The sequence below is a fragment of the Manis javanica genome, chromosome 10 (genome assembly GCF_040802235.1).
Source record: "Manis javanica isolate MJ-LG chromosome 10, MJ_LKY, whole genome shotgun sequence".
Taxonomy (NCBI): Eukaryota; Metazoa; Chordata; class Mammalia; order Pholidota; family Manidae; genus Manis; species Manis javanica.
Window position 1 is genome coordinate 28,489,379 of NC_133165.1, and position 26,729 is coordinate 28,516,107.

General features: G+C 53.3%; 1 protein-coding gene and 1 long non-coding RNA gene across 5 annotated transcripts in view; one reads left to right on the forward strand and one right to left on the reverse strand.

The window, feature by feature from the left end:
* FOXK1 (forkhead box K1) overlaps window positions 1–26,642 on the forward strand; it is a 60,998-nt gene extending 34,356 nt beyond the window's left edge. For 2 of the 3 annotated variants that reach the window (XM_073214975.1, XM_073214977.1), the window contains exons 2-9: window positions 9,516–9,701; window positions 19,647–19,803; window positions 20,348–20,494; window positions 21,210–21,403; window positions 23,874–24,040; window positions 24,151–24,435; window positions 25,288–25,512; window positions 26,140–26,642. In XM_073214975.1, the coding sequence (XP_073071076.1) occupies window positions 9,516–9,701; window positions 19,647–19,803; window positions 20,348–20,494; window positions 21,210–21,403; window positions 23,874–24,040; window positions 24,151–24,435; window positions 25,288–25,512; window positions 26,140–26,411 (1,633 nt within the window). In that variant the 3' untranslated portion in view covers window positions 26,412–26,642. The remainder of the gene's footprint in view (window positions 1–9,515; window positions 9,702–19,646; window positions 19,804–20,347; window positions 20,495–21,209; window positions 21,404–23,873; window positions 24,041–24,150; window positions 24,436–25,287; window positions 25,513–26,139) is intronic. The other variant, XM_073214976.1, reaches the window with a different exon arrangement.
* On the reverse strand, window positions 842–12,964 carry LOC140844023 (uncharacterized). Of its 2 annotated transcripts, XR_012122101.1 has the most exons (4): window positions 12,520–12,964; window positions 10,100–12,448; window positions 6,919–6,987; window positions 842–2,636 (listed from the first exon to the last, which is right to left on the reverse strand). It is a non-coding gene; the product is annotated as an uncharacterized lncRNA (long non-coding RNA). The 2 variants fall into 2 exon arrangements; XR_012122100.1 differs by having other exon boundaries at window positions 10,100–12,964.
* Window positions 26,643–26,729: the final 87 nt, after the last annotated feature.

The window sequence follows — 26,729 nt, forward strand, 5'->3', positions numbered from 1 at the left end:
GAGTGCTGCAGAGTGCACATACTGGCCACTGCATGGGCCACCCCAGCCCTGGCCCCTTTAGACACCTTGACCTCAGGGCAGCCTGGCCAGAGGAGGCCTGCCGGGCTCTGTGGATGGAATGTCTTGGGCCTGCTGCATGGCAGCTGGGCTGGCTCAGATGTGTCCACTTTCACATGAGCCTTTCCTTGAAGACCATGCCTGTGGATTTGAGCCATTGAGCCAGCAGCCCCCAGCCTGTGTGGTACGGTGATGAGACTGTTCCTTGCCCTTGAATGTTCTCTGACTCTCTGGCTAATGGATTCTTCCAAACATATGAAGGCGCATTGCCCGAGCCTTTCAAGTGGCCGAGGATCAGCAAGCCTGATAATTTCTCTGGTTTTGGAGGCTCTGCAGAGGCCAGGTTTGGCCATGGCCCCAGAGCTGCCGCGGCTAGTTACCGTGCCCCATTTGAGATTTATGTCATTCTGCCTCATACCCGTACACTGGTTCACATGTGTTTTACCTCCTGATAGACTCTAAATTCAAGAAAGAGATGATCATGGTGAACTACCCGTTTACACTAACGACGTCTCTCAGGCACCCAGTGAATACTGGTCATGCTGAGTTACCGTCAGCCGGGTGGCTAGAAGGTCTGTAGGTTAAGGCACTTGGACTTTTTAAAGTAGTTGCTCTGCATCAACAGAAGGAAAAGGTAAGAGGCCTTGGACGCTCATCACAGGCTCTCCCTGTCTGCCGTCACTTCTGTGGCCTCCACCCATGGGTTCATATTGCCCACACGTCAGCTGTGCAGCACAGGCAGGCCCCACTGGCCGGTCCCCTTGGCATTGACCTTGGGAGGCCAGGCTGTCTGAAGTGGTTATACCTGCCTTTGAGCTCCTCTGCTCTTCAGCTGGTGGTCTTTGATAGTTTTCATCTGAGTCTGAAAGGTATTTGTGTTCCAGATACCTTGTACTTTCTGCCCCATTTAATTTTCCAAATTGTGAAGCTTGGGAGTTGCCTTACATGGCAACTTTTTGGTCTGTTTTAAATCGGATGCATCTCCACAAAGGGTACGAATGTCCCTGGGAAGATGGCTTGGGGCCTCTCCATGGGCCCTGACCCTGCAGCTCTGCCCAGGAGCCTCCCTCCTTTATGGTGAGTTAGAACCCCACCTGGAGGGCGACCTTGGTGGCACCAGGGGCAGTGGGTCATTTCACCAGCGCCTTCAAGAGCTGGTAGGCGGGGGCATTCTCCTAAGGCCTCTGCTGGCCCCTCACTGTGCATTTACCGGGGCCTGTTTTCCCCAACGTGCCTGGTAACCAGGCTTCCTAGGGGGTAAGATTGTCTGGGGGTGCCCACTGAAACACCGATTCTGGGGCCCCCCAGGCCGGATGACTCACAGTCACCAGGGAGTCTCTGAGCCTCAGCTGAGTGATACAACAGGAGTCACCCCAGACCCTCCGAATGACACTACAGAAATGACCTCAGTCCTCTGTACTGGGTCTGGTAAGAGGGTAAGAGTCACCTGGGAGAAGGGTGTTCCTCCTGAAGAAGGCAGGAGAAAGGATTTTGAGGGACCCGCGAAGCCCAGGGCCTGCCTCCCCTCCTGCAGTGGGGTGTCTGGGCACTGTGCGGCTGAGGGCAGGTCAGCACAACTGCACCCAGCCAGCCTCACCCTAGTGGAGTCTTTCGCCCCTTCTCTACCCAGGTGCTCCCGAGACAGGGCTCAGACTCCGTTTGAAAGGTGCCCCAGGTCAGCCATCAGGCCTCCCGCTGCAGCTTTTGCTGCAGTTCAGCCATTCAGTGCAGGGGCTGGGGTAGCCCACCTCTTTCTTTTTTTCTAATAGTTGACGCTTTTTTGCCTGATTATAAAAATAAATACATTCATTTTATTTTTAAAAAAAATAAGACCACATAAAATATAAAATATATATTTTATATTTTAAAAAAATATAAAGAAGGAAGCAAAATCTCTTCTAAACAAAAGAACTATCCCATATTTAATTCACATGCTCCCCCTCCAAATGTTGTTGCTTCAGGGACCCAGCCCACAGCTGAGTGTGTGTGGCTAGGTTAGGGGTGACAGGGATCAGGACAACATCTCTAACCACCCTGCCCCCACCCCCACCCGCACCCCCCTCAGCCCCACCCCCACCCGCCTGCCGCAGCCGCCTGGGGTCTCAGCTGGGTGCGCCACCCAACCAGGGATGCTGGCCAAGCAGCCGACCTGCAGGTGAAGGACCCAGAGAGCCCCAGGCCGCAGCTCTGCCTGGGGGGCAGGCGGGAGGGGCAAAGGCACTGCAGGGAAGGCCCGATTTGCCTAGTTTCTGCTCCTCGCATGTGCTCCAGCATATAGTTAGATACCATTTGGGAACAGAATGACTTCTGAATTTTTGCTGGGTCAGGGACCTCACACAAACTGGTGCCCGATCCGGGACAGTGTAAGCCTTCCTGTAGCCGCAGTTGTCTTCTTCCTTTTGTCCTTCCTCGTTCCAGCTTGTTTGCTTTTCCAGGGCCGCACTTTGCACCTCCCTGCTGTAATTTCTGTTCCCCCTGCTGTCCAGTGCCACCGCTCAGAACAGCGGAGACTGTGGTTCCTGCAGGGGAATGGCGGCCAAGGCCACAGCCTCCTTCGCTCTCTTTTCTTTTTGGATGTTCTAGAAAAATATATTAAATTTTTAATAGAAGTAAATCTTATAGGTCAAAAAATGTTTACATTGTTAGAATCTTTTGACTTGGGGATTTTTAGAAGTAAAAGTTTTTTTCAAACTGTTTCCTGAAAAGCCCTATTTTTCTTTAGAGTTCTTACAAAACTCACAGCTTCTAGTGCCTGTACAAGCTCATTTCAGACCTTATGTAAAGGAGAGTTGCTAGCGGGCTGGGCCCACCCCAGGGAAGTTGCTGGATTGCGTCCTCCTGGACGGCAGGCTGAAGGAGGTGGGAGGCCTGGGAGCGGCCCTGCGGGTCATGCTCAGCTGCTCCCCAGCCCTGCCTTCAGCACCCGGGAGGCCTGACTGTTTCTCCACCTCTTAGGTTTGGCCCGAGCCCCATGGGGCTTTCTCCCTCCCCCTAGAGCCGGACTGTGTGGCAGCACTGAGCCAGGGTTTATACTTGACTAGATATTTCTAAGACTTGTCGCACCTTGCATAATTTAAAAGTACTAGTTAGCAAGTAGCAACAGCTTCCCCCCCCCAATTCTTGAGTCTTCCTATCTTAAAGGATACAGTAACAACACTGAAACAACATTTTGAAAAAAGAGCAGGTCTCCCTAGGGCTGCTGTCATCCTCTCGTCACGTCCTGTCTGGAGCACATGCTGTTGGCCACATGCAGTGTGCTGGCCTTGTGCCGGCACCGTACATGGGCTCCTGCTGCACCGAGGCCCCCACACTGTCCCAGCCCATTCTCAAACCAGCTCTGTCTGATTTCAAACCACATGACTTCAGCTGTGACACTGTGCCATTCGGTCTCTGCCGTGTTCATTTATCAGGTGTCATCAACACTTCACATTCCTCCATGGGCCAGTTTTTCGTGAGTGCTTATGTGCAAGATACTGTATGTGCTTCAGAGTACTTTGCTTGGAATATTTTGTTTAATACCCACAAGAACCCTATGAAGTATACACTAAGTACCCAGTTTTTCTGATGAAGAAAACTAGGCTAGTGCATAAAGAGACTGGCCCCAAAATGCACAGTAATGGAAGTGGTTCTTTTAAATGGCTGCATAATACTCCTCCATGAACATGCACCAGCTTATTCATCCATAGGGAGCTCTCTAGCTGTTTAGGAGTTATGATGTAGATTTGGTTTTTGTAACCAAGCTCCAAATAACAAGGATAAAGTTGATTTCTTTTGCATATAACACTCTTAACATAGGCTGATACTGAGACTCCTGCTGTTCTATTACCTGTCCATTTTATGACCCAGGGTGGCTGCACCTGCTTCTGCCATCACACCCACATTCTGACCATGAGGAAGGAAAGAAGTGAAGAAGACACTCTGTTCCTTCCTCTTAAAGACACGACCATTTGCATCCTATTGGTCAGCACAGTCTCATGGTCTCAAGAGAAGCAGAGAAACACTGTCTTCTGTTGGGCAGCAGTGTGTCCAGCTGAGGATGCTGTGTAGTTTCTCTGTGGAAGCAGGAGAGGATCTGTGTCCAGGGGCCAGTGCTCTCTGTCACAGTCTGCCCTTTGGCCACCCAAATATTTGTGTCCCTTCCTCCAACAAAAAATATGGATCCCCATTGTCACAGGAGATGGCTCCAAGCCATACCCAGTGACTGCCCTCCATGAAGTCCAGGATCTCCAGTGACATGTGTGTCCCTCCATCCATGTGTTCCAGGTGGTCCTGCTGTAAAATGCTGAGCCAGAAGAACGGGTAAAGGTGACTCAGCTCCACTTGGAAAAGGAAGGTGTAGGAAATGTGCTGACCACAAAGTTCTCAGAGTCTGCTGCCTGAAGGGCTGGGTTCCGAGGGTGGCCCACCTGGCAGTCCCTGTGTCTGCACTCGAGAAGACCTCTGGCAGCCAGGCCCCCTGGCCTCATCCAAAGCAGGCCCTGCAGGTGGTATGGCCCAGCTGCCCCACTGTCCTGCACCTAGTGCATGTTGTGGTGGGGCGCAGGGGGGCAGTTATACCTGGAAGGCCAGGTTGATGGTTTCTTGGGCTGTAGAGTTTCTGCACAGAATCCTGGTAGGTTCCCAGGCTGCTTGCTGTCTGATGTGTCCGTGTATAAGAACCACAGAAGGGTCTCCACTGGCAGGTTTCATTCTTGAAAACTAGCCTTTTATTTTCTGTCATTGAGCCTGGTCCCTCTCTGTCACTTGAATGGTGGCTGCTTTGAGGCCACTGGGAGCTGAAGACTCAGCAGGATCTGTTCTTTGAGCCAAGCGGGTTTCTGTTACCCAGCCCAGTGGCAGCTGCTTGAGGAAGGCCTGGAGCCTCCTTCTCCTGCAGCCCATTGCTTTGGGTGCTGAAAGCCCCACAGGCACCCTGGTGCACACCAACACCGATTTCCCCACAGACCCTGTCACAGTGGCAGGTTCTGTCCCCATAGGGCCCTCTCTCAGGTGCCACAGGTTGGGGGGCTTGTCCGGCACAGGGCAGATGACCGGGTTTCCAGCCTGCAGCATGCACGTGCTCACCTCCTAGCCACTGAAGCTGTGCCCAGCCCTGTATTTTAAATCTGTGATGCACCAGCCAGCTTCCAGCCAATGGTTAGGAAGCGGACTGGTCGCAGTAACAGGCCATGGGGCTGTTGGGGGTCCCATGCCTTCTCCCCATTGCGGCCTGAAGGGCCCTTCACAGCATGACTCTCATTCAGATATTCAACCTCCTGGCCTGAGCCACCAGCATTTCCTCTCCTTTTCTTCTCTTGGAGCTGTTTGCAGCTCCGCTCTCCAGCCTTCCCCTGAAGCTTTCTGTTCTGCGCCCCATATAATCATCTGGGTCTCTGGTTCTTGCCTGCAGTGCCTTCCGGGGCCTCGGTCCTTGGGTGGCAGATGCCTCTCTTGTCTCCGGGAGCAGGCTCTCTGCGTTCTCTCGTGCTCCCACGCTGTCTGTTCCTCTGAGTCTGCTCCCAAGCGGTTTGTTTGGCTGGTGGTCCTTTTGGAGGCGCTCTTCGAATGTCTGCTCCTTCCTGGCTCCCTGTCCGTCTACCCACAGTTGAGGCCGGCGAGCAGGCAGTGCAGTCCTCCTAGGCCACCCGCTGTCCACCAGCTGTTGGGAAGGTCGGGTTGTCATGGGTGGCCTGCAGAATTTCAGTCGCCCCTTTCCGGCGCAGAATGTCACTCCGTTTACTGTGTTGATACCCCAGGTGCAGGCTTCTGTGGTTGCTCTGTGCTGGGACAGAGCAGGTCAAGGCAGGAGACAGCTCCAAAGATGATAACCTATTGCATCAATTTTTTAATAAAAATCTTTTTTTGGAAGCATTCACATGTACTTCCTTTTCACTCAGATTATTTCTTGTGTTTATATCAACAAGGATTAAAGAGCTCTTTTATTCTCTTGACAACTTCCTGGCTGGTAGGGCAGGTGGTGGGATCCCTACTTCAGGATGCAATGTCATGCAGGTCAGTGACAGCCCGAGTCCCTTAGGCCCAACAGTGTTCGGGCAGGACCAGAGCCATCCTCTGTGTGGTGACCTCTGACTGATACTGAAGCGGGCAGCCTCACAAGGAACCAGGGCATTACCACTCAGCCTGGCACATCGCAGACTGGAGCAGCCTGAGCACAGGAGCTCGAGGGCGAGGACGGTTTTTAAAAAGAGCTTGATTGAAGTGTGATCACAGACCATCCCACCAACCTATTGAAATTGCCTGATTCAGTGGATTTTAGTATATCCAGTACTTATGCGACCACCACCACAATTGGAGAACATTTGTATCTGCCCCCCTCGCCCCCTGCTGGCCCCCAGCTCTGGGCAGCCACCTCCCTTTGCATCTGTAATGAGGCCACGTGATGGGTCAGCCCGTGAGGTGGTGCCTGCTTGCAGCAGGTGGAGGGGGTGCCCCACAAGTGCTGCCCTGCAGCAGGCATTCCTACACTGAGGCCGGCAGGTGGCACGTGGCTGGCTTCCCACTGAATCTGGAGCCTTCAAGAGAAGAGCTTTAATTGCCAAACATGCTCATTAAAACTCCAACTAGGGCCCCAAACCAGAATGGAAGATTGCAGGGAGAGAGGTACTCGGCCAGCTACAGAAGCACCCTGGGGAGACATCTGTTCACAGCCGAGTGGCTCCTAATGATCCCGCCACCACCTCCTGGGTAGCAGAGTCAGCCTCGGGGTCAGTGTTGGAAGTGTGAGTCAGGAGGTGCTTTCAAAAGAGCTGGTACAGTAAATAGTGTGAAGCTGTTTATTGTCGAACCCTAATTGGAAAATCAGTGTTACAGCAGGAAACTGATCTCAGTTATAGATATTACTAGATTTTGCTAATGACGTACCTGACCTATAAAAGACTGCATCTGTGTGCACGTTCCAGGCATCCTCTGTTCAGAGCATCCCTTTGTTAGCTAAGAGAACAACCAAAGGGAGGTTAGTGCACAGGACTTACCACTGCCCTTCCTTCTTGTTTACCTGCATCACACGTCCCCATCCGTCATCTCTCATCACAGTAACATGGAGGCAGAGTCAGGCTGAGGAGTGGGGCAGGGACCTGAAATGTTGTGCTCGTCAGGCACCACGACCTCCAGAGAGCTGCTCTACTGGCCTGGGGAGTGGCCCTCCAGCTGGAGTCTGTCCTCAGACCCCCATCCCAGAGGGGCTCGTGCCTCCTCTCATCTTTACCCTAAACCCTTTTATCTAAGCTTGCCCATCTGCCCTGTGACCTCTGCCATGGGCCAGACACTGTACCCTCTCTAGTCAGCCTCGCTAGTTGCAGTGTGATACAACTCATATCAACATAACGACTTCACAGTGCAGACACACAGCTCAGGAGACTGCAGCTGGTTTTGTTAGTTTGCAGCATTTGAAGGAAGACACAAATGGTAAAGGGCCTGGAAACTTCCTGTAAACATTTGTCGTCTTTACTGTCCCCATATCTAATACTGTAGAGTGGGTGCATGTGTGTATGTGCCTGTATGATTTACATGACACGTGTGTAGGGGTTGTGTGTGTGAAGTGCGTGTGTGGACATATGCACTCTTGCCATTCATGCAACCCTGCTGCTCATGGGTGGAGCTCACCCCACCTGTGTGGAGCCCTCAGCCAGATTCCTGGCTGCACACTCCTTCCCTCCATCTATCCTCGGCCATGAGCAGACAGAGGCAGACAGGCCCCCAGGTCTAGAGGGACCTTGGCTCTCAGAAAGCATCTTAGGAAAAAGTGTGATGGGACTTTCTAGCCAAAATACTGATGGGGGAAATTTCCACTGGGCTATGGGAAAACTGAAGAAAGTGGAAACAACATCAAACATTTCTTTAACACAGCTCATAGGGAGAAATTGCAGAGTATTTCTAAATGGCCTTGGGTGGCGCTTTAAGTGAACCACAGGGGTGATGTGGACTACACATCAGACCCTCCCACCCCCTAAAATCTAACAACAGGTTGATGTCTAGGTTTATCTGTACCTCCCAGAATCAAAGTGGCATCAGAGGTAAGCCAGATCTGGAAAGCAGCATCAGAATCCCACTGTTCCAAGTTTAGGTTTGGAAATAGAAACCTAGTGTCCTGGAGCTTCCAGCTGGCTGCAGAGTCCCGCCTTTGTGCTGACGCCCAGCCCTTCTGCTCCAAGGTCTCTGGATGCAGCCACACCAGCCAGTCAAGCCAGTTTGAGTTTCTGCTTTTCTCTGTGAGGTGCAGGCAGCTCCCAGCTCAGGGGCGTAGGTTGCTAAGTCATTTCGTGAGTCATTTCATAGCTGCCTGGAAAGGCTTAGAGTTACCCTGTCAGCTAAGGGGGTCCCCTTTTGATACCCTTGGTCTCAGACCTATTTTGGCTTACTCTTAAATCTTGTTTTTGAAAAACTTACTAAGAGGAAAAGAGAATCCGAATGAGGAGGGTGTTTGCTGTGTCCATGGGAGGTCATAGGTTTATATGCAATTTAAACATGGCCACTGAATTAAAAACAGAGGCCAGAATGGGCCAGGCCCGCTGGCAAGACCCTAACATGCCTGGGTGTCGTAGCACTTGGCATGACGTGAACCCCTTCTGCAAACTGTTAAAAGTGGGCCAAAGGTGGATGTTCATAGACAGTGTTTCTACGCTACAACCACCACCTGCTTTTTTCACAAATAGCCTTTGCGAAACTGTTGTTAAGGTAGACTATGTCGCTCACCTCTGTGCAGGCAGCCGTTTATGTTTGGGTTTTTGGTTTTGAAGTCATGTGGTTAGCAGCTTGTTGATAACTTGTCACTTTGGAAGTTAGAAGGTATGCCAGCTAACAATGCCCAGACTGTACAGGTAGAAGCTTCTTGGAGGTGGGTGGCCGTGGGTGCACACGTGCACATAGGGAGTGACTTGGAGACAGGCAGGAGGCTGCCTTTGCATGGCCAGCCGGCCTCCCGTGGATTGCCTGTGGTCTCCTGCCTGTGGAGAAACTGGGGCTCATGACACGGCTTTCCAGTCCAGAACTAACTGGGAAGCCAGTCCACTGAACTCTGGGTCATGTGCCGTTGCTCTCTGGGAAGGCCTACCTCATGCTGATGGGTAGACTGTGGCCATAGTTCTGTATCTTACAGGACACCTGTCATTAAAACAGCTGCATGAACGGGCGCCATGGTATTTCAGGTTGCCAGCGAGCGCCCTGTGAGGTGGCAACCCCATATGGGTGTTAGAGCCACAACAGTGGTCGGGAAGCAGCTCTGCCTGTGGAGCCTCTGCTGGGGCAACATCACAGTGTTGGGGTGACATCCCTGTTCACATGCACAGTCGGGAAACTAAGAACATGTAGAAAGTACAATTTTTAGCACATACGAACCAGAGTGCTCATGAGAAAGCCCAGTGACACGGGTCGTGGTTCTCGAGAGGAGCCAGAGCATTCCCCCAGAAACCCCAGCTGCTGCGCTCCACTGCCTGCCTGACACCCTCTCCGCCCCGTTGCAGGTGCACTTTCCGGTTCCCCAGCACGGCCATAAAGATCCAGTTCACAGCCCTGTTCCACGCGGAGGAGGCCCCGGCATCGCCGCTCCGGCCGCTGTACCCGCAGATCTCCCCACTGAAGATCCACATCCCTGAGCCGGACCTCCGGAGCTTGGTCAGCCCCATCCCCTCCCCGACTGGCACCATCAGGTGAGAGCACTTGCCAGGTGGCGTCCTCTTTAAGATCAGGTGCCTGTCCACTTTGAGAAAGAGGAACATGAGGGAGATGCTCCATGTTTATAGTGTGGGGCACGTTTCTGGAAAACTGGGTGTGGATGGAAAGTCTGAAACCACTTGAAGTGCCTCAGGGGACCTGACTACTTAAATAAGGTCTCTGGGGACTTCACTTCCAGAGTGAGGCATCTCTACCTGATTGTTCACTTTTCCAGTGTGCTGTTTGTACGTTAGGGCTTTTAAAGGAAGCACAGGTATTATTTTTTTAAGATACTGAAAATACTTTAAAGAAGTATTTGCATACTAGGATGTGGTGAACTTCAGTTTTCTAAACTTTAGTTGTGGAAATTATTTGCAAAGTTTTAGAAATGTACCTAGATTTTAAAGGAAGTCCTCCAACTTGCTCCTCCTGGGCATGTTGTATGAAGCCCCTGAGGGGGAGTTTCAGGCAACACCTGTAACGAGAGGCCTGTGTGAAGAGGGATGGGCATGAGTCTGTTTGCCACAGTCCTTATGCCTTCCTTCCATGTAGTCATAAAGCATGGCGGAAAGGCACCTCATTGATGGTCACGATTTAGTAAGTGTTAACATACATTACTGCTTCATTTGGGCATTTTAAGATGAAATTGGCTCTCTTCTTCTCCCGGCATGGGGTGCTGCGGATACCGTGGCCACTGCGCATTTGGCATAGTGCCTGGTTCCTGCCATGGCACCACGGCATGGGTGTCATAGGTGGGAGGGCACGTCATGTCGGCTGTGGCTGGGAGCATGGCTGGGTGGCACATGCACCCTAGAAGGGTCCGGGGACTCCCAGGGTGTGTCTGAGACTGCACCCTGGAAGCTCTCACAGCACTGGGGTCTCAGTGTCTCCACCATCTTATCAGTAGACGTCCTTTTTATTGCCAGCCAGCCATACTCTGTGGTCCCCAGTTTGCATGCCTTGAGAACATTTATGTTTAGAATCTTATCAGGGTTCATTTTGATGTAAGAATCAGTTCGCTCGGGCCGTTTGTTTTCCTGCCACAATGTGTTGGCTGCGAGAGGGAGGTGCATGGAGTCAGTTTCCTCCAGAGCCAGAGGGTGGGTGTGTCTCCCTCCTATGGTAGAGAAAGTTCAGGGGCAGCAGGCACAGCCTGACCCAGAACTCGAGTCTGAGCCCTGCACTTAGGTGCTGGCCATGTGTCCACTTAGTGGGAGAGCAGGGGCTCCAGGGTGCCCCTGGCATCCTCAGGGGCTGTTCCCCCTCATTGCTGAGGCCAGTGCTCTAATGTCATGGCTCTCCGTGCTAATGACGAAGAGCGCTAAGTTGCTAAAAACCTGGTGTCTGGGAGACCCAGTGCTCAGCACCATGCCCACACTGTCCTTTAGTCTTCCCAGCATTACCAGGTAACCTACTTTTTCTGAAGCTCATTCCAGATCTCTAGCAATAACTTGTTTGAAACCCAGAATTTAATGCATGACTTCATCGTTTCAGACATCTGACTTAAACTTAAGCTGAAACATGAGCCCCCGTCTAAGCTCACCATCAACTTGTGCTCTGAAAACACTCTTACGTTCACTTCTGTGTGTGTACTTTACACATAAAGTAAAAATCATGTGGAGTGAAATGATGGAGCCACTTTTGAATACTGTGCTGACCTCAGAATGTTAAAGCCGGGGCTACTTTATGATCCAACAGCTCCCTGGACCATGAGGTCATGAAAACCTGTATACAGGGGTTCCTGGCAGCATCACCCATGACTGCCAGGCAGGATTTCTTTGAAAAGTAGACAATCCTTACATGGAATATTATTTGGCCATAAAAAGGGTTGAGGTGTTGATATGTGCAGGGCGCAGCATGGATGACCCTTGAAAACAATGCAAAGTGAAAGGAGCCAGACAGAGGCCACACACACTGTGTGACCACTGATGGGACCTGTCCAGGACTGGCAGAGCTTTCTGGGGTGAGGATGTCCTGGGGTCAGAGTGGTGATGGTTGCATGACTCTGAATACACTAAAGCCATGAATCGTGTACCCTATGCGGATGGACTGTCTCAGGGAAACAGATGACAGCCTGACATGTGTTAACACCTTTACCTGGAAGCACCTTGTGCAGCTTCAGGAACACTGGCAGGCGAGTTTCACATTCCGCTGGGTGCCAGAGCGCCCGGCCAGCCTTAGATGGGCATTAATGGGGTTATTAATAACCGATTTATAATCCAGCCAAATGGCACTTTCTAAGAAAGAACATTTGGTTTGTACCTGGAGGACTTCAGAAAATAAGAATATTTCCCAGTAATACTCCAAATAAAAATAGCCAACTGGTTTAAGATACTCAAGCAAAGCTTTGCTCTTTGAGATGGCTTTTGTGTTGGAAAGGAGGGTAGTTCACAGAGGGGTCAGGAAGAGGGGTTTGCCCTGAGCAGAGCCTCCCAGGTGCGGCAGGAGCGGGTCTGGGACACCAGGCCCTGAGACTGCGGTCAGCCCCGGGCCCAGGGGCCCAGGGCCGCCGGACGGGGTTAAGGCGCACTAGCCCCCTGGTCGGTGTCGGCAGGGTGCAGGGCAGTGTCCCCTCCCTCCGCCCTCCTCCCCTGCGCGGCTTGGCGGGCGGGGCTCCCGTGCACGTCGCGCTCCTCCGGTAGAACATCTGGGGACAGGTAACTTTGGGGCCTGGTCCCTCGCTTTGTGGCACTTGATTCGTAGTCACAGAACAGCATTTCTGTCACATCCGCCTATCTTGGTGCTGCGGAATTCAACTGACTGTTTAGAAACCTCAGGGGCCTGTGAGGCTCTGCCTGCCCAGATCCTTCTCACCTGCGTCTCTGTCGTGGGGGGGAGCGGGCGTGTTTACAAACACCGCGGCCGCCCTGCCCCCGCGGGGGACGGCCTGCAGGGCGGCCCCGCCCTTTGCGGAGCGCGGTCGGGGCCGCCCCTTCTCGCTTTTCGCCTAATTTGGAGGCCTGCCCGCGGCGCCCGGGGCCCGGGCTTCCCTAACGGAGGCCCCGCCCGCGCGCCAGTGTTTGCCCGCGAGGCCGGCCGCGTGGGTGTGGGCGGGTGAGGTCGGTGGGCGGTGGTTCTTTTTCTTTTCTTTTTTTGCGCTGAAGTACTCCACCCAGAAAATGAATGAACTCTTTTATACAGATTCTTCTCTCTTCAGCAGCATTTTGTTGACTTTTTTTTTTCATTTTGCAAGGAAGTGGTATTTCTAGGAAAGAAAAAATTGGTTAATCATTTTCTAGGTTTTACAAAAACAAGAGACCATTCTAAAAAGTGCTCCTTAGAGCTAGAGTTTTAAGAAAACTGCTGAAACTAAACCCGAGAAAAGGACAGAAGAGAGTAGCTAATTTTTACCAAGAGCGAGATTTTAGAAGCTATTTCTTTAAGAAGGCTTTTTTCCCCCCAATGTAGAAACTAAAAATCAAAATAATTTGTTTTGTGAAATTTGGCAGAGGTTAGTAGAGCAGTGTAAAAATAAAAATGAAGCAACTGACTTCAAAATCTAAAACCCTGCTAATAATGATACTGAAGCCCAGCCCAGTTCCCCCTGTTCCTAGAGAAGGTTCGGTTTATTTGGATCTGCCAGGCTTGGTATCTTTTGAGTTTGGAGGTTATCACGTCTCCATTAAAAGTGCTCTTGATTTTCTGGCGACCTGGATCTTCCTTCCTGTTCCAGAGTTCCTGGCAGCTACCTTTCCTCGTATTCTCAGCCTGACCCCCAGAGTGTGGTTCTGGAAGGTTTAAGGGACTCAGAGCAGGGGCCTTGCCCTGCGGTCTAGGAGCCTCCTCGTTTGTGGGTCACTGGGGGGCCCTTTCCCTTTCCTGCCCCCCCCCCGAGCCCCACCCACAGCCACCTGGTGCCTTTCCCCATCTGAAAACTCAGGAGAAATAAAAATTCAGTCATCTACACAGAAAGGTGGGGCCTCCACGCTCTGCTTTCCCTTTTGCCTAAATCCAGGCCTGGGTGTATTTTGACTTGTAAAATATTGAGAGAGTGGTGGGGAAAAAATAATCATAATAATAATAAATAAAATATTGAGAGAAAGTTGCATGAAGCTTGTATTTAAGTTCTTGGCACATCTCGGGCCCTCAGAGGGTCACAGGTAGTGTTCTCCTGGATGTGCTTACTGTGTGCTGCCCCTATGGGCAGTGACCGTGTGGCAGGCTGAGAAGGGTGCCGGCTGCCCCCAAGTCCACCCCTCAGTGGGCCCTCTCCTTAGCCCGCGGCCGCAGGTAAGGTGTCCACCGAGGAACAGCCCAGGTCCATTTGCCTGTTGATTTTCACAGGGGCAAAATGCATTTCAGAAACTAATCTTTTAAATAGTTTCCCAAGATCTCACAGCGTTGCATTTATCTCAACGGTCCGCAAAAATTCGTTAAGATAGCTCTAAGAAACTAGCCTCTGTGCATTCTCTTTCCCTATTTATTTTTTCAGATACAGAAGTACTATGCACGCATTATACACAATTCAGACATTTCTGAGCATGAAAAGCCCCCACAGTGGCATTCCCAAGATGAGTCCCGGGCTGGTCATCCTATAAGCAGCCTGGATGGCTTGTCTCACAAGTGCTCTTGTTGTGCTTCCCAGAAGGCCCTGCACACTTCACGGCCCTGCGCCCCTCCTGTCCCCTCACACTGTGCCATGGGCACCTTTCCAGGCTGCACTCTTGGTGGCTGCGTGGCCTCCCCAGGGACGCTCCAAGTGTCTGCCCAGTTCCTGCTGAAGGTCAGCCTGGCTCTTCAGTGGCATGTCGGTGGTCGGCAGCTGCCTTTCAAAAATGTCTAAACACCTTATGCTGAGGCAGTACATTCTCAGGTTTAGTAATTTTCTTTAATATATGCACTTTAAGGGTCATGAGCCACAAGATATAGGAACAATAATAAAAGCAGAATCTGTTGCTGACATGCTGGCAGTAGTAGTAACAGCCTAAAGCTCCATGCCTGGCACGTGCAGGGGATGGGATTTCACCTCTGTGGAGGCCTGCAGGGCCTGGGCATGGCCACCCACCCCACAGATAAGGAAACCAAGGTGCAAAGAGACTAAATACTGCCTGGCAGATTGTGTGGAAGGCTTGGGTGTTGTGTTTAGCAGGCGCCCACAGGAATAGTGGTGGCACTGATTTATTTCATTCATGTTTTAAAAAGTTTACTTTTATCAAAGTGGTACATGCAGATGGTATAAGAATTCAAATGACCCTGTGGGCTTTTGATGAAAAGAGCCCCCAGCCAAGCCCTCATGCCTGTTCTACCCGCCTTGCCCTCCAGCCACTGCCCATCATGGACTCTCTGGGTCTCTGTTTTCAGTGTTATGTATTGACCAACTGAGTGGAAATTAAGGATTTAGCTTTACTTCCCCACCCACCCTACCCCACCAATACAAACACCAGGACTGCGAGTTCAGGCCGGCTGGCCTCTCTGGCGCAAGCGTACAACACACACCATCCTGTGCCTGGTGCTCTCCTGTGCCTGGCCCGGGGCCCTGGGGCTCTCACAGGCTCTTCCCTGTGACTAGATCTCCACGGGTCTGTGACCAGCACCCCCTGCCCCTCACCTGGTGCAGACGTGTTTGTCACTCACCCGTCCTGGGAGGCCCAGGCCTCCTCTCCACTGGCCTGGGTCTGGGGCACCTCCGGCCCTGGGGTCGTCCTCCCCACCATCATGGAAATTCCTTCTTTCCTGACTCCCGTGTCTTTCCCTTTCCTGATCTCCTCTGGTTTATTGGAAAACATCCTTCCGTTGCTTCCTGGGAAAAGGTACAGGAGAGGTAAATTTTTTAAACTATTTCATGCCTGAAAATTAGCATTTTTCCCAATTCAGACTAGATAGGTGCTTTTACTGCATAGAGAATTCTGAGTAATAAACATTTTCCCTCAGAATTAATCACTCTCTAGCTTTGAGTGTTGCTGGTGAGAAGGTCGAAGCACTTCAGCTCCTGATCCTCCAGTACATGAGGCTTTCCCGGAAGCGCCTAGGTCTCTGCTCCAAGTGGGGCCCTTCAGCCTAAGGCTCAGCAGCAGGCCTAGGGCTTGACTCCTCGTTTGCTGGGAATCCCTCCCCCACAGCCCTAGCCTGCCTGCTGTCAGCTCGCTGGGGGGTTTTCTCAAGTTTCTCCTTTGTCCTTTATTGAACTTGATTCCTCCTGTCTTTAAAAGCTGAAAGGCATTTCCTTGTCCCCTGAATGGGCAGTGCTGTCAGTTCTCGTAAGCGATGTGTGCCTCCTCCGGGCTGTGGTGTGCTGTGCGCTGCTCTGCCGTCCCTGCCCCTCCCTGGTGTCCTTGTCCCACCCTCTCTGTGTCCTGTCCGGCCAGGGCAGGCCACTCCTGTTGAGGACCAGGTGCTGCACACCTCAGTGAGGCTGGAGGAAAATGAGGAGGTGAGCCAATCAGTTAGTAAAACATGTTTTGAACAAGAAATTCTATTTACTTTAATGGAAGCATTTATGTTCTAGAATAAAAAGATCTTAATTTCCCAAAGAAATTCAACAGGCATGCATGACCACCAAATTACCACTTACTTCTGTGGACTCGTTGAAAGTATGATCTGCCTGGAAAGCCTGTCGGCTCAGCTGCCATCCCATCAAGAAGCTCGTTACAGTTTTCAACTGAAAGTTAATAATCTAATTTAAAATCTCGGTAATACCCTAAGAAAAGGGCAGAGGTGCAGAAAGCTGCTTGGGTGGGCTGAGGTGGGGGTGTGGGGTGGGGGCTCAGGGAGGGATTCTGAGCGGCCCCTTCTGGGGAACCCCGCAGACTTCCGGAACCCCCTGTTCAAGGTGTGGGCTTGCCTAGACCTGTTCCCACAGCCCCCCACTGCCTGCAGAGGCAGGGTCCATTGGTCCTCTAGATGAGGCCCAGGAGCAGGTCCAGGGCGCCCAGGACCCAGCTGCGTCCTATAGGCTTGGCCCTGGCCTTTTCTTTGAGCAGCACTGCCCCACACTCGGCCAGTCCCACAGCCTCAGTGTGGCTCATGACCATGAGGTCCACTTCCTGGGAACTGGAACAGGGGGGAAATGACCAGGCCATTTCAGGAGCCGTACCCGTCCCAGGGCAGACCAGACCAGGCCAGGGTGCTCTGGGAGGATGGGGGCACCACAGAAGTGGCCTGTCGTCGGTTCCAAGCACAGGCTTCTGATGGCTGGTCCAGCAGTGACTTTGGGCCTTCTGTCTGTCTGTTTTTCTGTCTGAATTCTTATCGTAATAAGACCTGGAAACGCTTTCTCCCTCAGGCTGTTCATTCTTTTCTAATATTTGTAAACATAGGGATCAGATTATTGCTGGGTGTCTTGGACGCTCGAGGAAGTCGTGCTCTGCATCTGGGCTGTCACGGGGCCAGCGTAGGTTTGTCCTGGCAAGACAACGGCCCAAATCCAGAGCAGCTGCCAGCAGGACAGCCAGCCACCAACAGCTGAGTCTCTCTCGCCTGAAACGGAAATGTGACTTAGGAACTATTTTTCCACAAAAGGGGGGCACCAGGGACTTCCACCCCATTCCGTCCTGGGCTCTCACATCAGGAAGATCACGTGACTTTCACATGGCATCGCAGCTGTCCAGGATTTCCCGCATCCCCGAGTTCAGACCTCCCACAGCCTGGCCACTGGGGGACCCTGAGGCGAGTGGATCTTCACTGAAGCCTGGAGGGCCCCAGCATCTCTTCTGTCTCCTGTCCCCTTAAGAGGTACACGAAAAAAAAAAAAAGAGGTACATATGTGTTTGTGGAACTATTTCCGGTTTTGCTGCCGGTCAGGCAGTTCCCATGGAGCAGGATACAGCTGTGGCGCCGACGCTGGGTGTGCGGTTAGCTCCTCTGCAGCTGTCCTGCAGCCCTGAGCCTTCCCTGAGCCTGCTCGGCATCCCACCTCCCTCCCTCCCTCAAACAGAGCTGTGCTGTCAGGGTGCTGGGAACCAGGTGCAGCCCTGGCTGCAGAAGCCAGCCTGTGGGCAGCTGAGTGGGGCTTACTGCGAAGCTAGCCATTCCGAGGCGGAAAGGCCATGCACACACATGTCCTCCTGGGAGGGTCCTGCAGGCCAGCTGCAGGCTTCCCGGCTGGCTCCTGCCCTGCAGCGCCTGTCGTTGCAGGAATGTCCCTGGCAGGGTTTGTAGCACGAGCCCCCCGGCACCATCCACCCTGCCTCTGTGGCCTGGCTGTGGCTAGCCCATTTGTTATTTCCATGTGAAATCACTCTGTGGGCAATGACAGTCTTTTCTCTGGGTTTTGCCTTCTGAGAGTTAGACATTAATTTGCTGTGACCTTTTGCAAAATAGCGACTTGGGCCAGCAGCACAGCCCAGGTGCCTCAGCCCAGAAGGTGCTGTGTGAGTCTCCACTGGTAAGTAAGGCCACATCTCACACAGTCTCACCTGGCTGGATGCGATCTGTCCCTGCAGGTTGGTGTGTTCCTGGCAATGGCTCCTGGTGCCCATGGTCCAGAAAAAGACCAATGTTTGGTTTATTTGCGTTGAGTCTGGAAGGGGTTGGCTGTGTCTCGGATTGGAGCCGGGGAAAAGGCTGGCTCGCACCCAGGCCTCCTGCAGTGCTGCGCCGTTCGGCAAAACAGTGCAGAGGAACTTGAGGAAGGCCCCCCTGTCAGGGCCCCTGACCCCTCTGGTCTGTGCCACACGGGGTGGCCCTTGGTCCACAAATGGGGGCACTTGAAAAGCCTGATTTTGAGTGTGAATGTGTTCCTGGTAAGAGCCTTTCTCTCCCCCTCCCACCTTCCATTTTAGCTTGAGTTTTGTATATTTGCTTCAGAACTAAATTCAGAGGAATAGCCCTTATTATTGTTTCCTGCTTTTAACAGGCTCATTTATGGTTGCCGATCAAGTTTCTGTACTGCAGGATTTAACCTGTCTGCCATGTTTGGGGAATCTGCTGAAGAGAACAGAATTCTCAAATAAGAGTCCTTAAAGTTCTGTGTGGCTTTCACACATTCATTTACCAAAAAGGGTAATAATGACTGCAGCAGAATCTCTCATTCAGATCAACTGCCAGGTTTTCCTGGCAACATTTTGATCTCTCATCCATCCCTTCCTCCCGTAACTGGTGACTGGTTCTGGGGCCAGGCCGCACTGCAGACAGTACCTGGCTGCAGGAGACAAGCCCAGAGACCTGTGGTTGCCGTCCAGGCCTGCGAGGGGGAAGGGCCCAGCTTAAGCGTGACAGGGAAGGACGCTCAGGCGGGGGAAATGGGCAGAGGTGGGGAGGACGCAAGAACCCCCTGAAGGCAGGGCCTCCAGTCCTCACCAGATGTGGGGAGCACGATGCAGGCAGACCGGCCCTGGTTCCCCCGAGGCTCCCAAGGTCTGTTACCTCAGGGTGTTTGTTGGTTCTCTCTGAGTATTTTGTAATAGAATTCATTTTTAGAATCAAAATTCTGATGTGGTTTGAGAACCGAAGTCCACCTTGTTAGTGAAAGGAGACGATGCCATTGGAAAGTGGGCAGGACAGACAGCAGAACCCCTAGGCATGCTGGGGGTTGGGAGGCTGGGGCCAGAGGGGCCTCGAAGCAGGAGCTAGGTGTGTCCAGCCTCGTGTCTGGTTGCTGTCCCAACTGCGGGTAGTCACTGCTGCCTGGAGGGACAGTGAGCCCAGCTGAGGCAGTGGCTGCGGCCCAGGGGAAATCAGGAGGCCACATGGGAGGGTTTCCCCAGAGCAGGCACCATTCCCTGACGGTTCCTCACGGTGCCACCATGTGGACGAGTGAGCCTGGACAGCAGCCCCAGAGCTGGCCCAGGTGGGGCGCCCCTGCTTGTGGGCCCTGTGAGTGCCCTTCTCTGGCTGCACACGGTGGATCCTTTATAAAAGGGGTGGAGCAGTGTCACGACAGCAGAGAAGGGACAGTGTGGGGATCCCTGTCCTGGATCCTGCAGCAGGTAGGTCCTGAAATCCTATTACAGACCCCCTCCCTTCTGGAACCTGAACTTAGGACCTGCCCCTTCTCTCCACAGTGTTCCCAACTCCTGCCCGGCCAGTCCACGCGGGGCCGGCTCCTCTGGCTACCGCTTTGTCCAGAACGTGACCTCAGACCTGCAGCTGGCAGCAGAGTTTGCAGCAAAGGCCGCCTCAGAGCAGCAGGCAGATGCGTCCGGAGGGGACAGCCCCAAGGTCTGCACCCTCACCTACATTTGGCCACATGGTGATCGGGCCGGGTGGCCGCATGGAAATGAGCCACACTCGGTGGGACCCTCTGGCCATCCCCTGTCTCCGATTGTGCATGGTGCCCATTTGCTGGCACCACATCTCAGCACCTTGGGCAATGCCACCTCCCACTCGGCCTCCATACTGCATCCTCCTCATTCATCTGCTGGTGACAGGGTTTCAGAGAGTTTTAATTACAGTTTTTGGGAGGTATGACAAGTTTTTTCGTCACAGCTTTGTATCTTTGTTCTTTTCCATCTAACTGTTTTTAAATCAATTTGTAGAGGAGGTGAGAACTCTTAGAAATGAGTTCTGATGAAAAGCTAATTTCCCCCTGCACAAGGCAGAAACAGATCCCTAGTTCAATGCAAGTGCACCGGCAAGCCAGGTGGAGGTTCCGGGGCCAATGACCGCACACTCTTCATCTCCTGTCCTGCCGGCAGGGTGTGCTCCGTCGGGATGGGCTGTGGAGGCGCCCCTCAAGCTGACGACCCTGTCTGTTCCCCTGCAGGACGAGTCCAAGCCGCCATACTCCTACGCCCAGCTGATTGTGCAGGCCATCTCCTCCGCGCAGGACAGACAGCTCACACTAAGCGGGATCTATGCCCACATCACCAAACATTACCCTTACTACCGCACGGCCGACAAAGGCTGGCAGGTAAGGCCTCGAGCCCCAGAACCGGCTCTCAGCCACTCAGAACAAGAAAGTCCACAGGTGCATTCCTCTCTTTAAGACAAACAGAAAAGGGCACAGGGATGTTTGTAGGTTTGACCTGTGGCAGGTGTAAAAGGATCCACAGCTGAGGCTGAAACAGCCTGCCCTCCCTCTGAGCCCAGAAACGCGAAGACCAGTTTACACGTCCTGCTAGCCTTTATGCTTCCCGTGTGGTTTAGTCCAGTGCTGACTTGGAAATACACTGTACACACTATTTACAAATAGTCCACATGTGTAAACTATGTGTCCATAAATACAGTTGTCTTTGTACAGGACTGGAAGACTTGTCTACCCTAGGCATCACTAGCACACTTTATACTCATTTATATTTTCTCCATAGTCACTATTTCCTGTAACAGATTATTGCTTAGCGATTTAGTACAGATTTTGAGCTCAGTGTTGTCCTAGACTGTGGCTTGTGTGTCTCATTTTTTCCACAAAGAATGTCATGATGCTGAATTTGATGGGAAAAACTGCCACTGTGCCTCTGCCCTTCCCAGGGAAGCCCAGTCCCTGGCCCCTGTGAAGAGCCTCTGGCATGGACACCAGGCTTCTGTCACCTGTGATTTCACATCTGTTGGGTTCAGGTTTGGGGCAAGTTGGGGTTTGTTTTTGATTGGCTAATAACTGGTGAATATCTGTCTCTGCTCTCCTGCAGAATTCTATCCGACACAACCTCTCTTTGAACCGTTACTTTATTAAAGTCCCTCGTTCCCAGGAGGAGCCTGGGAAGGGGTCTTTTTGGAGAATAGACCCTGCCTCAGAAGCCAAGCTTGTGGAGCAGGCATTCCGAAAACGGAGGCAGAGGGGCGTCTCCTGCTTCCGCACCCCCTTTGGGCCTCTGTCATCCAGGTAAGCCTCTGCTTTCCTTGGTTGGAGGTCCGGCTCCCCCAGACAACCATGTTTCCAGTAGTATTTTTGGCATTTAAAACCCTTGGCCTTTATTTGAGAGGTCAAGAGAGTATCTCGGGACCAGTGAACTGTGTAAAGGTGAAGTTGGTAAGTAGACAGCTGGCTACCCCTCCAACGCAGCAGTTCTTAACAGCTGGAATGTGTGTCGCAGTGGGTATGGCATCTCGGGGAGCAGGAACAGGGTGGGGTGCGGCTCGCAGTGGTTCCCAAGGATCAGCCTTCCTGTTGGAGGGCGTGGGGCACCCTGTAGCCACCTGGTCCCCAATGTGGTGCTGCTGTGTCTTGGAAGAGACCGGTGAGCAGGACTGGTGGAGCCCAAGCAGCTTGTGACTAATGGAGGTGCTATTGGGATGCAGCCCCTGCCTGTAAGCAGGCCTGGGCAGCTTCTCCCACCCCCAGCAGCTCTGCCTGCCCACCGGCCAAGGCCTGAAGTGAGCGGGGTCCAGAGGGGCACAGGTTGCATGTGGACATGCCCAGCAGCCTTCCCAAGGTTGCCCATCCAGGGAAAGGCCTGGCTGAAGAGATAGAGGAATCCCACCGGAAGGAAACATGGCACATGCTTTCTGTCTGGAGGTGGTGTTTCAGATGTGGCTGTGGAAGACTGCGCGTGTGTTCAGGCATCACTTCGTTTCCTGGGCAAGTCTGCCCCTAGCCTTACTATCTGGTCAAAGTAGGAATTGGGTGGAGGTGACAGTCGTATCCATAAGATAGGAATTCAGAAGTGTTTTGACATCATTTGGGATGTTTCGGCTGAACTCCAATTTTCAGAACACCACCCTGCTTAAATAGGAAGGCAGAGAGAAATTGTATTAAGCTGTCAGTCGGCCAGGGCCGCGGCTGCAAGGTGCCACTGACTTGGCCGCAAAAAGCTGGGACGCATTGTCCCTCAGCTGTGGTGCCAGAAGCCAGAGATCAAGGTGTGGGCAGGGCAGGTCCTTCCAACGCCTGGACAGGGAGCCTGCCCTGGGCCTCTCCCAGCCCCCAGCGGCATTGCCCGCCTCTGCCTCCATCTTCACATGGCCGTCTCCCTGGGTGTCTCTGTGTCCAAATTCCCCTTTTATGAGGACCCTGGTCACTGGATTGGGACCCACTGCCATAACCTCATCTAATCTGAGCAGCTCTGTGAAGACTCTGTCCGCAAAGAAAGTCCCCTCCCAAGGCGCTGTAAGTTAGGACCCCAACATAGCCTTCTGGGGACACAGTTCAACCCGTAACAGTAACCAGAGCTGTTTGTTGCTTGTGGCTCAGCCATCAGCCATCTAGTGGAGTCATACTGGGTGATTTGTGTGCCCTGCACTGCTCAGGAAACCCTGTCTGAGGAGCATCTCTAAAGATGCAAGGTGGCCATCCTCAAGGTCACACTGGCAGATGCAGACGCCGGTGTTATGCCGCATAGAAATTGCATAGGGGAAGCTGCAGGCTGCAGGATCAGGCAGAGGCTTGGTGTCGGCTGTGTCTCAGGGAGAGGGAGGAGTCTGTGGCTTCCAGAGCCTGGGTTTCTTTGGAGGGAGGCAGCAGGTAGCAGACAGGGCTGGTTTGGTAGAGGAAAGCCATCTCAGGGGAACTGGGCACTTGGACTCGTGCTGAGAATCAAGGCCACTGCAGTCTGCAGTGTGGGACGGACCAGTCACTGCTGGCTTGAGCATCACAACGAGCAGCAGGACTCCAGGGTGGAGGACAGGTGCCCAAGCTGAGAGGTGATGGGGGCAGAAGGGCAGACTGGGGGCAAGGCCGGGGGGAGCATGCCAGGTCCCTGCCATGAAGACTGGGGAGCCAGCCTGCAGCTCCCGTTCAGCAGAGGCAGCTGGAGCTCTGCTCCCAAGACTGCCCATGCTGGTTATAAACACAAGACAAAGGCCGCTTTGGGCCATGCTGAGGCTGCGTCCGGCCACCCAGAATCCTGCACTGCTGGCTTGGGTGGGCCCTGTGTTTCAGGGCTCGTGTGGCCACCCCTGAGAAGAAATCCAGGGCTGAGCTCCTGGGCACATGCAGCCAAGGAGCCGGCTTCTGGGGACCATCACCTGCAAGTTGAACAGCATGTTCCCTCCACGTGGGCTCTTCCCAGGGAAGCTGGCTCCCACCATGCCAAAGCTTATGCTGGTAGCGCAGAGAATGGACCCTTTTGGGAAGAAAGGGGCCTGGATCATGGTTTTTGCTGGGAAGCCACAAAAAATGCGGCCGCCTCCCAGTTATTGGGGCTTTAAATGCTGCATTGGTGGCATGTTTATCAGGCGGCATCTTGTCACTGTGGGAATGTTAATGTTGAAAGTACCTCCTGAGGACAGAGAGAAGCATCAGGCATAGGGGCAGAGGCCTCACAGGCTATGGGTGCTAGGTGGCCACTGATCTGCTGAATGCCCTTTATCCTCCCCATGTCTCCTCACCGCCATGGCCTCTCTCCCACTGGCAGGAGTGCTCCAGCCTCACCAACTCACCCTGGGCTGATGTCCCCTCGTTCTACTGGCCTGCAGACTCCAGAGTGCCTGTCTCGGGAGGGCTCACCCATTCCACACGACCCTGACTTCGGGTCAAAGTTAGCTTCTGTTCCAGAGTATCGGTATTCCCAGAGTGCACCCGGTAAGAGTGGCCTTTCACCTGATGTGGGGGACTCTGTCATGCCCTGGCAGGGCATGTCCAGAGCCACTGCCAAGCACGCGCCCTCAGGGTCCTGCTCCCTCTCTGTGCAGGCTCTCCTGTCAGTGCCCAGCCCGTGATCATGGCTATGCCTCCCCGACCTCCCAGCTTAGTGGCCAAACCCGTGGCCTACATGCCAGCCTCCATAGTGACGGCCCAGCAGCCTCCCGGCCACGCAATCCACGTCGTGCAGCAGGCACCCCCTGTCACCATGCTCAGGGTGGTCACCACCTCTGCCAGTTCTGCCAACGGATACATCCTTGCCAGCCAGGCCTCGGCAGGGGGCGCACACGAAGCCACAGGCACAGCAGTGTTGGATCTGGGCAGCGAAGCCAGAGGTAACATAGCTGTGCGGTCGTGTGGCTGGGGCTGGTAGGGAATCATCCAGGAGGCGGAGACCTCAGCCTCAGTAAGAGCTCAGAGCCTGCAAGCTGGGGCACAACTACCTCGGGGGCCGACGGCTCCCGGGCTGCTGCCCCACTTTGCTGCCACTTGTGAGTCCTTTTGAATCAGCCTCGCCATCCTCAGAAATGCTTTCCCCCTCTCAGACTGTCACCTCCAATCCCAGAGCCCCTGAGGTGACACCGAACCAGGTCATGGGACCTGCCTAAAATGGGAATCTGGAGGGCGATTTCTCTAGAGTCCCCGGTGTAGAGTCCTTAGAAGTCACTTAAAGCAAAAAATAGTTAAAATTCCTAAATCAGAAATCTGGGTCCCAGGGAGTGAGTGGGGTCAGTATTGAAAACACAGCCAAAAGACTCTCAGGTCTGCACAGGCCCTCCCAGGAATGCTTTGAATTAACATCTCCTGGTCTTAAGGACCACTGTTGGCTCAATCTCAGCAGTGATTTCTTCTCTTACTAGTGTCATGACGACAGATGCATTTTGGTGAAAGACGACTAAGTTATGGCTCCAAATGCAAGTCATTTCATTCTAAATAAGACATTTTCTTTCTCAGAAAAATTTGGGTTAAAGTTCAAGGTATTTAAGTTTTTTCTAAAAACCTGTTAATTTTATTTCAAAAAGTGGGATTTTTCTTTTGAGAACCAACATTTTTTCCCAGTGTAAATGGTAAAAACCCACAATTCGCTTCGCCTCCATTACCAGACTTCCTGCTGAGAGATAAATGAAAACAGGCTGCTGCGGCTGCACTAGGCAAAGTCGGGGGTCTCATACACTGTATTCCTGTAGGCTTGGAAGAGAAACCCACCATTGCATTTGCCACCATCCCCGCCGCCAGCCGGGTCATCCAGACGGTGGCCAGCCAGATGGCCCCTGGGGTCGCTGGACACACGGTCACCATCCTGCAGCCAGCCACGCCAGTGACCATCGGGCAGCACCATCTTCCAGTTCGGGCTGTCACTCAGAATGGAAAGCACGCCGTCTCCACGAATAGTTTAGCTGGCAGCACTTATGGTGAGGCCCTGCCCGACCCTGGCGCCCTCAGCATGAGCCCTATCCTTCAGCCCCCAGACAATGCAGCAAGAGTGTTTCTCCAATAATCCAGTCATCCGGTCAATTTGACCAAGTGGTGGAGCCCCTGCTCTGCCCAGGCAGTGTGGTGGCACCCAGGAGAGCCCCGGGGGGAGAGGCACAGACCCCACAACCCATAGCTGCCCCCTGCTTGGGCAAGACAGGCTCAAGGAGAGAAGGGAAGTAGCAGTGGGCAGCATGCTAGCCCTGAGACGGCAGGGTGGGGCTGAGGGTGGGGAGGGGTGCAGTTTTTGCAGAAGGGGCTCAGGGCAGGTGGCATTTGTTAAGAACCTGCAGCAGGTGAGGGCAAGAGCCGTCAGGGGTCTGCAAGGATCCACATGCAGAAGCAACAGTGAGGGAAAGCTGGGGGCATGGCATCCCTGGGCAGAGAGCAGGCCAGGTCATACAGCGAGTGGCGTGAGGGAGTCACAGACCCGGAAGGAAAGGCCAAGGGGCTGGGTGTGAGTAATTTACTCAGCCCCAAACAGAGCCATCGGCTGGTGTGCCGAGCAGGCACTGCTGGTCCTGAGCAGTGTCCCAATGTGAATCTCTTTTTCCCTCCACTCCTAGCCCTCACCAGCCCCCTGCAGCTCCTTGCAGCCCAGGCTAGTTCGTCCACGCCAGTGGTGGTCACCCGGGTGTGTGAGGTGGGCCCCGAGGAGCCAGCACCAGCGGCCGCCACCACCACCACCATTACCCCAACCACGGCTGCCATCTCTGCCCCTGCCACTGGGGAGCCTGAGGTCAAAAGGTCCCGCATGGAGGAGCCCGGGGGGACTGTAACCACGCAGGCTGGCGTGATCACGGCTACCGGCCTGCAGGGGCCTGGGACTGGGGAGTGAGGCTGCCACGTGCAGGCGGAGTGGGACGCACACCCACAGGAATTCTGGAGCTGATGTGGCAGCTGCCCTCGTGACCACCGGGCCACAACGCAAAGGCTCCATGCTGCCCAGGCTTGGTGCCAGACGGACAGGACGGCCTCATCTGCCTGCACCTGGACACACTCATCCTGTCATTTTCTCTCCTGCCCCTGCTGTGGTTAAAACAAAACACATAAACATGTTCAGACAGCTGATTGTATGATTCTGGGAATTCTTTGTTCTTACCTCCTCCTCCCTCAGCACTGTCTCCTCCCAGGCCTCTGCCGTGGTGTGAGGCAA